Below are 12512 nucleotides of genomic sequence, written 5' to 3'. Positions count from 1 at the left end.
CTGCGCAACTGTTGCTGGGATGTCGGCTTCCATTATCACACTTGAGTCATTAAACTTGGCCTTTTCCAAGTAGTGTTTATTCTGTATACCTCTGCCGCGCTGAATAAATGGCTCCATTTGTGTCTCCTTTTCCGTTTACACCTCACATTCCTTTGTCTTTCAACAGCTGGCTTTGTACGTGCTGTCGTTCCTGGAACCCAAGGACCTCCTCCAGGCAGCCCAGACGTGTCGCTACTGGCGCATTCTAGCAGAGGACAACCTGCTGTGGAGGGAGAAATGCAGGGAAGAAGGTGAGCCTCAGCTCTCTGCTACAGATGCAGAGAAGGAGAAGCGTCAGTGGGCAGCACCTGGTTATTTAAAATGAGCTGTTTGTTTAAAACGAAGAGCCTGCGACTCACCTCTGCTCCTGTCTCTCATCGCAGGCATCGATGAGCCTCTGCCCCTCAAGAAGCGGAAAATTGTCAAACCCGGCTTCACCCACAGCCCGTGGAAATGTGCCTACATCAGGCAGCACAGAATAGACACCAACTGGAGGAGAGGGGACCTCAAATCCCCAAAGGTAGCCTTTTCCTCCCATTTAGCATTGCGCTAGCAGATGGAGCTGTCTCTCGTTCACTAAAAAGCCTCGACTTGTATTTTGCCTCTTTGAAAGTTTGAGTTATGCATGACCAGCATACTACAGCCAGCGTTCTGCACTTTGCAGACAGCCTCGGGTCTTTTTAGGCCACTACGGTTGTAAAATTGGCTACTGTACTCTTCCTGCTTTGCATATACAGTGTTTGCTGAGCTGGCAGACTTGTAAGCCAGTTCTATACAGAACAGACGACACACACATACGCCCACACACATACACAGACGGGTCTTTGTAAAGAACTGTACCCCTGCAGCACTTGATGACATTTCCTTCTTATCTCATCTTTGATATAAAGCAGTGGCAGAAACATGTCGCCGCTGCCCTCGGTTCTCGCCAGTTTCATTGTCATGCTGCATCCGCCCGTCCTTCCTGTCCAGTTTTATTGAATCCTCTCCTCTCTATCTGTCCCATCTCAAAGGTGCTGAAAGGTCATGACGACCACGTGATCACCTGCCTCCAGTTCTGCGGCAACCGCATTGTCAGCGGCTCTGACGACAACACGCTGAAAGTCTGGTCGGCCATTACAGGAAAGGTACGTTGGCGTCTGGCGTCGCTGAACCGAGGGTGGGCAGGTCAGCGCCTCGGTTAAATAAACTTGAATGGCATTACAGACAGTTTTTCCACCATTCTGTCTGCACAGCTCCCTCTGTGAAGTGGGAGTAATTAAAACCATCCGCTCCTTCACAAAAAAACCACATCCCTGCTGCACATATCAGCCATTTAGCCGACTTATTACACAGCACATGTCTGGAGGAGTGTTGGTATCCACTGCTGAAGCTGGTGCTGGCGCCCAGGCCTTGATGCTGCAGCGTTACGCAGCGTGGTACAGAGAGCGGCAGCAGTTGTGTCGTCGTAGAGGAGAGCGCCTCAGATTGTTGCAAATCACAAAGCTTCCACGCCTCTGCGTTGGTCTCCATTTTCAAAAGTGCTTTTTTGTGCGCAAAACGACCCTCCTTCTTTTGTCGCTACGTGCGTCCTCGGCATATTAATGACAGGATTTCGCAAAATTAAAAAAACTCAAAGGGTTCTTAGAGAAATTGATATTCAGCATGGTGGCGGTGCTGCGGGTTGTCTTTCTGTGGGACACAATAAACCGCAGAGCTCTCCTTTCATACAGATAGTAAAATTGGCATGGAGCCCGCCAGAGATTACACGCATATCAGTCCCCACATTTGCTGATCTGAACAAATCTCGCCAAGGTCATCTGATAGGCGTGGAGTAGATTTGGCTCCCCTTCACCCGAAGACTAATATCCGGATGACAAGTTGCTTGAGTTACCGCCACGGTGCCTCCATATTGCTGCTGATGAGTCACATCGCCAGCAGGCTCATTATCTTTTTTCTTTTTTTTTGTTTTTGCATGAAGCCACCGCGCTCTCAGGCTTACATCACAGACACTCGGGATATCGTCTGAGCTTTCCACAGCGTTAATCCGTCTCCGTATTGTTTGTTTACGTTCGTTCTGAAGAGAAGCTGAGCAGGAATTTTGCGTCTCCCTGGATTCCATCTCTGTTAGCTCCCAACGCCAGAGAGAGCGCCTCACCCAAGAAGAATAGGCAATTAAACCAAGTCATCCATTTCGGGTCAAGTCGTTGCCGAGGCTGTAAAGTCCAACGTACGACAAGATCACAAGCAGCTGCTTCCATCAAAATATTGTGCTTTATTTTACTATTTGAGTAATTTTCTTTGCTGCTAGTTTGTCTCTTTAGATCTCTGTACGTGAACTCTGGGTGGCATCTCTTGGTCTGCTGCTCTTGTCTTTCGTCAATGCAAATATCACCGCCACCCGACCTTGCCTTGACCTTGCGTGGCTTTTTATCCCTCTCATAAATCCATCCACTCCAAAGCAATCTGTCGGTACACTTCCACAGCTCAGGCACTAACACCGTCACACGGGTCTCGCAGCGTCTGATCAATAGGGTCAGCTTTGGTTCATGACAAAGATGTCCTCGCATAGGAACGAGGATGTGCCCTTCAGATCACTGCTTAGTTTTCGAGGTCCAGCGACTGCAGCGTGTTCTTTAGGAGGAGGGTCTGACCCAACAGAAATGAATTAATCACAGGAAGGATGAGACGATCCAGAGTTGGAACACTACTGACACCTCTCTTTAGGCCCCTGAGCGCTTCTATTTCCAAGAAATTGCGTTCATTTCCCAGCAATCAGAAAGATCCCCCATGTGATGAGATGGCGTGAGGGTGTCTCGAGTGGTGTTACATCATTTCTCACTTCACAGTCTTCCCATTTTACCACATATATTCCAGTAAAGCCATTTCTAAACACTACATCATTCATTTAAAGAATCCAGTCTTTGCTTGTTTTTGAAATATCTTTTTTAGATGGATTGGATTTAACCCCTTTTATGAGGCAGACTGGGATATTCAAAGTGATCAAGTGGAACAGTGGCGATTCGATGGTGTATTTTGTGGTACAAAATGAAATATTTTGTTCAAATTGTAGTGAGATTTGGCTCCAGCGGACCTTTGTCTTTGCATGTCCTCCAGCCTCGGTGAAAGACGTCCGTCTTGGTCACGCGTAGAGCTGCACACATCTCATTGCAGCAAAGGTGGCTCCCTGGTGCTTTATAGAGCAGAACGTGTCCTTGGCGGTGCCTGTCAGCATCAGTCACAGCTGTCAGGCAGATCTGAGATGGCAGAACGAGGAGGAAGTGTCCAGCAGCAGCTGCGCGGCCTGTCTGGATATTTGTCCTCCCATTCTGTATCGAACAGCAGAGGCTGGGGTTCTGTTTGAGGGTGGGTTCCTCTGCAGGTAATAAACGCGGACGCTCCTTAAATCAGCAGCTTGGGGAAGTGGAAAATCTAAATGTCTTCTTATTGTGGTGGAGGTGTTTTGTGCTTTAAACCAAGATGACTCTCGTAATTCTTGCCGAAGCCAAGTGATTTTTTTTGGGAGGGTCGGAGTAGAGTCTTTTTTTAAATAGCATTTTTCATTAACTGAGCATGAAATAGTTTGAAAATGTTTTTCAGAAAAGGTCGCTCAGTGGATCGTTATCACTCTCCGGGATGGCCTTGATTTCAGAGCTAAAGGAGCTCCCGCCTTTCATTTCAGGTGTTTTCTGTTCCTACGCAGTGCGTGAGTCAATCACACAGTGTGGTGTTTGTTCTTAAAACCTCACCCACAATTGAGCAGGAAGCCCTTGCATTCTCAAAGCAGGAATCACAATAAAGCTGGTATTACAGAAGAAAAACAGGTATCGCCGACATCGACTGCCAAAAAAATGCATGAAATCTCACGTTTCTTCCGAATTTAATCGAGAACTAAGAGTAATTCAGTTAAATGTTCGTCCAGCTGCACCATTATTCTCTTCCCAGCTGTGAAAAAGGGAGCGAGGGTAATAAACCATCGCGGCGAGGTCGATTGTACGATCATGCCACATTGGCCCACGGTTAATGAAGTGATTCCCTTTATCACAGCTCGGAGCGGGACGGCGGGCTGCAGCCTCGTCCTCCCCTCACGCCACAATTCACCGCTCTTATCAGCCGCCGTCAGGGGGAGGTCACATGTTGTACACCTTAACGCCGCGCTCCGCTGTCACACAGACGGGACCAACCGCGGCGGCCCCCCATCCACCTCCTGCCCGCCGCGTGCCAGTCTTCCTGTCCCCGAATGTTTTCAATTAAAGTTTGCTTAGTCGCATTTGGGGACAAACGAGACGTCGCGGAGCTGCAAATTCAATTGATCAGAACAATTTCTATAACTGTGGTGATCAATAAGTAATCTACCGCTGGTGATGAAGATGAATCGGTGTATTCTGTACGTCGGGCCTTCCTGCGAGAGGCCCGCGGAACAAACGCAGCGGCAGCAGATTTGAAATGACGGATCAGCTCTTCTCAAGAAACCACTGATCAAGAATGTTCTTCTTCTGTGGTCTCTTCAGTGTCTGCGCACGTTGGTGGGCCACACGGGCGGCGTCTGGTCATCTCAGATGAGAGACAACATCATCATCAGCGGCTCCACCGATCGCACACTCAAGGTCTGGAACGCAGAGACGGGAGAATGTATCCACACCCTCTACGGGCATACCTCAACAGTGCGCTGCATGCACCTACACGAGAAAAGGTAGGAGCCAATCCCAACGCTCACTCCCTTGGTAATGGCCGGCTGAACGACGTTAATGAGTTACTTTTGTGATTTAAAAAAAAATTTTTTTTATAGATGATGTGCTGTTTTCAGTAGAATCCTGGTTTTTACCTAAATGTGGGGCTATTTAAGATATATAAACTGTACAAATACTACACAAGGAATCGTTATCTCAGTTCTTATCAAAGGGTAGAATGTTGAACAGCTTTGACGCCCCATGTCTGGTCCTGTTCAACTCACAAGCGATTCCCACCGAGGAAAAGAGCAACTCGGCGGCACAATAAGATGCCGTTAAATCCGTGAAAGTGAGCATGTAGCCACCCCGATGATAAATAGACCCTGCGAGCCATCTACACCGAACGGCTCGCCCTTCCACTCGGCATTAAGCTCCGGACCCAGAGTGCTCCTTTTGCCTCGGGGACCGCAGGCATTATGAGCAACTGCTAGCATACAGTAAATATCGGGTCGCTGATTTCTATCACATTGCCCTGTGAGGAACAAACAATGCCTGATTCACTGTTCTCACTTTTAGGCAGAGGAATTTTTGGGATGGGTAGTTCCAGGTGTGGAGGAATACTCGGCTTAATCTGTGCCGTTGTGTGTTGGCGAGATGTTGTGCTTCGCATCCAAACTGTTCTTACCTGAAAAACCTGACTCATTATCTCGCCTGAAGGGATTTTCCTTCCTCCCCCCATTATGCGTCTTTCATTTTCCAATCTTGCGAACAGACTGCCGCGGGGGTGGATGTTTAAGTTGAAAGGGTGTTGTCGTACATTCGAGTACGAACATGAATGAGCGCTGTAGATTTCACTTTTTCAGACATTTGAAAGGACACAAGCGTACTTGCGTCTCATTATTCTGTCAATAAAGCTGTCAGGATGTGCGGGGAAATGTTGTGCGGGATATAGAATTTAATCTTGAGTGTGGGAAAGTTCTAAACCTGAGTGGTTCTTTCTTCTCAGGGTGGTCAGTGGCTCTCGCGACGCCACGCTGCGCGTCTGGGATATTGAGACCGGTCAGTGTTTACATGTCCTCATGGGCCACGTGGCGGCCGTGCGCTGCGTCCAGTACGACGGCCGGCGGGTGGTCAGCGGTGCCTACGACTTCATGGTGAAAGTGTGGGACCCCGAGACGGAGACCTGCCTCCACACGCTGCAGGGCCACACCAACAGAGTGTACTCATTACAGGTGAGGCGCCTTCAGCTAATATTGAGCTTTCACATAGAAAAAAGCTTTTCAGATATGGAAGCTTATCTTCCCGACTTCCATGTTCCAACCTGATTTTCTGTACGTGTAAGTTGTGTTTACATCTGTTTGTCTTCTGTGTGGTAACGACACGCTTTGGTTGCTATACCAACAGATCTAAAAGAAGGCAGTTTTATCACTTTGCGTCACTGGACACTGAAAAGATTCAGGGATCAATAAAATGTATTTGTGTCGTCTTGTCAATGGAACCAAAGTGGTGTCCGCTGTTATTTGAGATAAGTTTGGAGGCCAAACTTTCATTTTTTAATCCTCCCTCGCTTCTAGTTCGATGGGATTCATGTGGTGAGCGGCTCTTTGGACACGTCCATACGAGTCTGGGACGTGGAGACGGGGAACTGCATCCACACGCTAACAGGACACCAGTCCCTCACCAGCGGCATGGAGCTCAAGGACAACATCCTGGTCTCGGGCAACGCAGACTCCACTGTAAAGATCTGGGACATCAAGACAGGCCAATGTCTCCAAACGCTTCAAGGTGAGCCACACTTGGAACACACATCCACCAGCTTAATTGTACATCTTTTTTAGATCAGAAAACATAGAAATACAAACATGGATCACAGGTTTGGGTCCTGAGAGTCCAGTTAATCCCAGACTACGTGACCTGTATGTCTGTGCGAGGCGGCGCCTCGCCCTCCCGCTCCCTTTGTGTGTGCAGCTCGAACTCCATTAGCGACGCCGGTGCCTCACAGGAAGTTGGAAATCTCTTCATGAATAGTTAAGCCACGCCCCTAAATGCCCTCATTAGCAAACCACATTCTTCCATGCCGCTCCAACAAACAAAAGGATGGCCCAATGTGGGTCTGAAGAGAGAATCGGGGGCAGGCTGAAGCTGCCGTGTAGACCAGGGGAACTTTGTAGGTCACATAATCAGGTCGGAGGGCAGTTTCTACCGTTCATTAGTGTTTTCTGATGATAGCCCAACAACAAGGTCGTTACTGTCTGCTATAGGTAACGATGCAGATGGTGGCTTCTCCCTGATAATGGAGGCAGGAACGTGGCTGACAGGGAGGTGTGCTGGTGGGGGGGCAGGGCCGCGCTGGGGGAGAAACTGCCTTTGATCTGATCACAGAGCAGTTAAAGATCCAAAGAGCTGCTTGATTTGAAGACGTTTCTTCCGCAGATGGAAGCGAAAGATGAATGAAATGTCTGCCACAGCCGCTCTGGCGGAAAACTCGATCCCGCTCTTGGTTGTGTTTCGCATGGCCTTAATTGATTTAATTAAGATATCGTTTTCAAACCCTCCGGGAAATCCGCACTGGGGAACAGTCACAAACAGACAGCGAAGGCAGGGGAAGCGTCGCGCGGTGACGGGCCCGAGTCCTGGCATGTGCGCCGCAGCCCCTCCCCGACACCCTCCGGCAGCACAACAGACACCTTCTGATGGAACCTTAGACTCAATCTGCCTTTTTAAATAAAAAATATAAATAAATACCAGAAATGCTGCGGTGATGTCGAGGCCCAGAACAGGCTGTTTAAAGGATACTGTGGCAATGAAGTTGGTATTGGAAGATATTTTCCTTTTGCGATGTTGTTTGTGCTGTCAGCAAGAAGCAGAGAGTCATTCACGTTTTATTGTGGCTGTCTGTATAAGCTGGTGGCACCTCCTGTTTCCTGTTGGTGCCCAAGTCTAATTAAATTTAGGAGCGCACAGATGTTTAACGGGCTTTTAGTTTGTGAGCTTCCAGCTCGGCCTCGGGCTCCTTTTGTCTCACGACCGCCTCTCCGTCTGCTCGCAGGGCCCCACAAGCACCAGAGCGCCGTGACTTGCCTCCAGTTCAACAAAAACTTCGTCATCACCAGTTCGGACGACGGCACCGTGAAGCTGTGGGACCTGAAGACGGGCGAATTCATCCGGAACCTGGTGACGCTGGAGAGCGGGGGCAGCGGCGGCGTGGTGTGGCGCATCCGGGCCTCCAACACCAAGCTGGTGTGCGCGGTGGGCAGCCGCAACGGCACAGAGGAGACCAAGCTGCTGGTGCTGGACTTTGACGTGGACATGAAGTGATGGGGAACGTGACGGGGAGGGATGGAGAGAAGGAACCACAGACGAGAGCGGGAGACCAGGCACTCGGTGGCGTCGAAGATCCCAAAAAAAAAGAAAAAAGAATCCACCTGTCCTGCCCTCAAACATCATCTCCCCCAGCCCCCCCACCTCTGAGGAAATGTTACCACAGACCCTCAAATGTTCAGCTCCCCCCTCCCATGGGGGGGGACGTGTCCATCCTGTCCCCTGTTTAGCTGAGAGGACTGAACTGTTGAGAGGCGGCTCAGCCCGGGTCGGCCGCACACAGAGACCTAGTTCTGCTCAAGCCTGGCAGATTCTTCAGATGTACAGAGATATATTATTTTTTAAAAGACGCCCCCCCTACAGACACACACACACAACCACACGCACACACAGCCACCCTTTGACCCCCCCCCCCCTTAAGTTGCCACAGTCACACTCAGAACTGGACCATTGAGGAAGGTTGGTCGAGGCTTAAATCTCCACATTTACACCTGAAGTGGACGGAGGGATCTTTTTTCCATCGATCATTTCAGTTTTTGTTGTTCTCTGCTCACTTCTCCTCTTTTCTTTCTTCCTTTCACACAAACACAACTGTGAATTTCAAGTTGTCTTTGGTTCATCATAAAAGGGGATTTTTTTTTCCCTCCTCAGTTGCCAACAGCAACAAATCCCAGTATTAAAACGCTGCTCTGTTCAGGTTTGCTGTCACAAAGGTCCCCCCCCCCCCCAGTTGTTTGTTCTTCCTCACTTTTTTTCTCCCACGTTTCTGCGATTCCGAACTCCGTCTCCACGTAAACACCGATGCTGTCCAGAATTTTTTTCCACAATGTTGCTAATGCGGTTTCCTCGGCGCTGGTGCTGCGATGACAGGAAGTTAAAGCGCTGTGGATCAATGCCTCTGACCCCCCCCCCCCCCCCCCTATCTCTTCTGCCCCCCCCCCCCCAGTGGCCAAACTGTATTTATGCTGCTAGACGAATGGAAAAAAAAAATGCGAGAGGGAACTTTTACATGCTGCGACGTTTTAGTCCCAGGCAAATCTCCAAAATCGAGCTTTTAACGAAGCAGAAGATGACGAAAAAAGAAAAACATCCGACGTTTTTGCTTTATTTTTCTTTGTTTTTGCCACTGAAACTTGAGCCAAACGTGCCTCTACGAGGCTGAGAGGAGGAAGCGCGTCCGACGGGAGCCGACGGCATCGCCAGCAGAGCGGAAGCCAGGGGGATGTACGCTGCCGGCGTGCGTGTGTGTTTTGCGTGCATGAGTGCGTGTGTTAGCGCGTTAACGGGCAAACTTGTAAACACATTCCTCGGGACAAAGCTCTGTCAGCCTGTTCTTTTGGGAAATGTACAAACGCCGCGCGGGGCTGGCGGGGAAGGAGAAACGGGCAGATGAGTCGGTTTGAACGCATGAATGGAAGAGCCGTCTGTACGTGCGCGATTGTCGTTGCGTTCAATGCTGTCCCGAAGCAACAGAGGAGACCTTCACACGAATCAGCCGACAGGTGGAGCAGCCGGGAGCCTTTCGTGTTAACGCGCACGACAGCCGCGGACACGTGGGACCGCCGGCGGGGAAAACTGCAAAAACCCGCGGAAGGGCGACGAACAGGAACATTGTAGCCAAATACAAATCGTCTCAATCTCCAGGAGTCACAACTCGAGCTGAACTGTGAAAGTGGTATAACACTGTATATTAAAAAAAAGTAAAGAAAAAAAAACAATCTCCCGACATCTCCTCTTGTTGTTTCTCTCCCTCCGTTTTAATTTATGATCTGGTTTGAGAAATCAGATTTGTTGCAGGTGTTTTTGTTTTCTTTTCCAGTTCATGTAAACTGCCTGGCAAAAAGAAAACAGACGGAAAAAAAAGAACTTAAAGGGATTGTGTATTTGTTTGATTCACTTAGAATTTTATTTTCTTATAACTTAAGTGCAATAAAAATGTGGGTTTTTCTTTTTTTTTTTTTTCCATTTCAAGCATATCAGTCGTCTGTTTTTGTTACCTGTGTGAAGGCATCTTATATGTTCAATAAAGCAAATTATTTGGTTAAGAACATCCAGGCCGGAATAATTTTAAGCACAACGGGAGGGAAACATGCGACAGGAACCTGACGAGCAACGTAATGTTTAAAACGTGCACATTAGCGCTGCGTCAATTACCCATTAATAACAAAAGTTTGGTGTAAAGTAAGAACTTTAGTACATGAACAAGAGTGTGGACCCGTTTGTCATTTACAAATGGCTGTACGAGCGTCCGCAGGTTGCAGTCTTACTCCTGGCCGCTAGGTGCCGCCAGATTTCACACCCTTCACCTGAGAATAACCCCGCCTTCCTCTGAGAATCATTGTTTTTATCCAAGCCTGCGTTTCCAGAGGAGTTTTAGCTTCCTTTCATGTTTTCTGTAAAGCGCCTCACAGAAGGCGAATCTGAATTTGACCCCGTGTATTTTTCACGCCCCGCCAGGGTCAATTACATCCGGACGGTTATCTGTCATGAGCCCACACAGCGCGGTGTAGCTGCAGCGGCGGCGGCGGCGGCATCTGTGCTGCGGATTCCCTTCCATCCTGTTGCCTAGCGATGGCTGGGCTCTGGCCGGACCCCGGCGCTCTGTGTGCTGTACTGGCAGTATAAATGGTATTGTGAGGAAGCGGCGAGGGCTGTACATCCTCACATGAATGGGAGCGTGGGGGAGTTTCCACTTCTGTTGGCAAGGTTCCTTTGAGCGCCTGTTTGTTCAGCGCCATTCGTGTTGTGTAAGCTCTGAATGGTCAAGGACTCCAACCGGGTTTTACTGCAGCGGAATATTTCTTTTGGAAAAGAATCTTTCTGAGGCACAAAACACCACAGCAGAAACGGAGCATTCAAGGCTCTTAATCTACGGGTATACAACTCACCAGTGGCAAGATGTAAATTTGCTATTTGGTCGGAGCTTCTCATGCAAGAAAGTCGCGAAATGTTTTTGCGCTTTAGTAAAAGTAGGAGGTTGAATAGTTGCAAGGGCTTTATTCAAATATTGAATTGGGTCCCCCTGCGTGTGTGTCGCAGTGTCATTCCAGCTTGTTGCTACAGTAGCCAAACTAAAATTGTAGCATTTTCGCAGTTTTTGAGTCGAGTCGATGCAGCCGAGTCCATTTTGTCCACTGGCGGCCACCGTAGGATCGCTGACGAAAAACCCCTAATTCAAGTCAAAATGTTTTTTACTGATCTTTAATTTTTATTGTAGAGCTTTTTTTCCCAAATTGTATTTTCTCTTAACAGTGACACCTGGTGGCAAAGGGTCGGTACAGCAGTCATGCAAGCCTGAGATAGAGACACTGGCACAGCTTTATATTGATAAATTTATAGAATTATCGTCCGCAACATAAACAATAATTCACTTACAAAGCAGTGAAAGTGGACAAATGGCCATCAGATATTGCCATGGGCCGTGGAGACATGAGCCATTTCCGGGCGTAAATCTGGAGAGATGCTGTGAAGTACATCCGAGTACATAGAAAAGCACATTTTGTGTGTGTGTATGAAGAGATAGCATCAAATCTAAATGCAAATATCCCGAGGAGAAGCTCCAGAGGGCACCCGCTGTGGAGACACTGATGAATCTCCACACTTAGTCCCTTAATGAACTTGAATTTAGGAAGTGATGAATCATCTCATTACTGGATGCTGCTGCTCGTCCATCTACCTTACACTTACGGGCCTGCGACGCGCTTCACTCCCGCTCCATGAATGACGTTCCGTGCACTCGGGCCAAGCCTCTGATGTACCTGTGAGGTGGCGCTGCCTCAAATATGACGGCCCAGGAAGCGCAGGAGAGGGTTAGGTGTGGAGATAAGAGCAGGAGGAGGACGGCTCCCACACTGCGCTCCATATCTCCCCATCTCTTTGTTCCCTAATCCTGGCCTGCAGCATCCCGCTTCCTCTCATTGCCAACACGTTCTCAAAGGGCCGCAGCATTAGGAGTGCGAGCATTCCTCCGCTCTGCTTAATCCTATTTTGTGCCTTTGTTGTAGCCTGAGAACTGATAAAGAAGCACTTAATCACCGTAACCTGCTGTCGGTGGATGGCGAAGGCGGCTCCAGCGCGGCATCTTGCTCGGATCCCCGGATCCCCGCCTCCTTCTGGGAGCCCACGTTGATGCCTGTCATTAATCTTGACCGCGGCCCTTTGAGAGAACACTCGTATTCGCCACTATGAGGTCAGCATGTTCCCTCCACTCCTCCCCTGTGGCTGAAAAAGTCCATTTTGTGACAAGTCTGACCTTTATTCCTCCTTTCAGGACACAGCTCCTCAAATTCTCACCCAAATGCCAAGTTGTCACAGGCAAAATTGGCAATTTGAGCAAATTCCCGAGACTTGATCACAGCTGAGCGGCGCTCCGGATCACATCTGGGGTTCCATAACGCGATGTGACAGTGGCGATCTTCGGGGCGTCCTCATATTTGCCTCCATCCCTGAATATGAGGTGAGGGTCACGAGGAGGATAAGATCAGTTGACTCCGAGTTAGTCAC

At 48.9% G+C, this 12512-nt stretch overlaps 1 protein-coding gene across 5 annotated transcripts in view; it reads left to right on the top strand.

Annotated features, from left to right (window-relative positions):
• fbxw7 (F-box and WD repeat domain containing 7) overlaps window positions 1-10059 on the top strand; it is a 57968-nt gene extending 47909 nt beyond the window's left edge. For all 5 annotated transcript variants that reach the window (XM_057035166.1, XM_057035167.1, XM_057035165.1 and 2 more), the window contains 7 exons: window positions 167-290; window positions 423-559; window positions 1053-1166; window positions 4530-4711; window positions 5695-5920; window positions 6263-6473; window positions 7738-10059. In XM_057035166.1, the coding sequence (XP_056891146.1) occupies window positions 167-290; window positions 423-559; window positions 1053-1166; window positions 4530-4711; window positions 5695-5920; window positions 6263-6473; window positions 7738-8006 (1263 nt within the window). In that variant the 3' untranslated portion in view covers window positions 8007-10059. The remainder of the gene's footprint in view (window positions 1-166; window positions 291-422; window positions 560-1052; window positions 1167-4529; window positions 4712-5694; window positions 5921-6262; window positions 6474-7737) is intronic.
• The last annotated feature ends 2453 nt before the right edge of the window (window positions 10060-12512 follow it).

This window comes from Takifugu flavidus, chromosome 6 (assembly GCF_003711565.1).
Source record: "Takifugu flavidus isolate HTHZ2018 chromosome 6, ASM371156v2, whole genome shotgun sequence".
Classification (NCBI taxonomy): Eukaryota; Metazoa; Chordata; class Actinopteri; order Tetraodontiformes; family Tetraodontidae; genus Takifugu; species Takifugu flavidus.
Note: the sequence above shows the minus strand (reverse complement) of the source record. Positions and strands in the feature narration are given on the sequence as shown.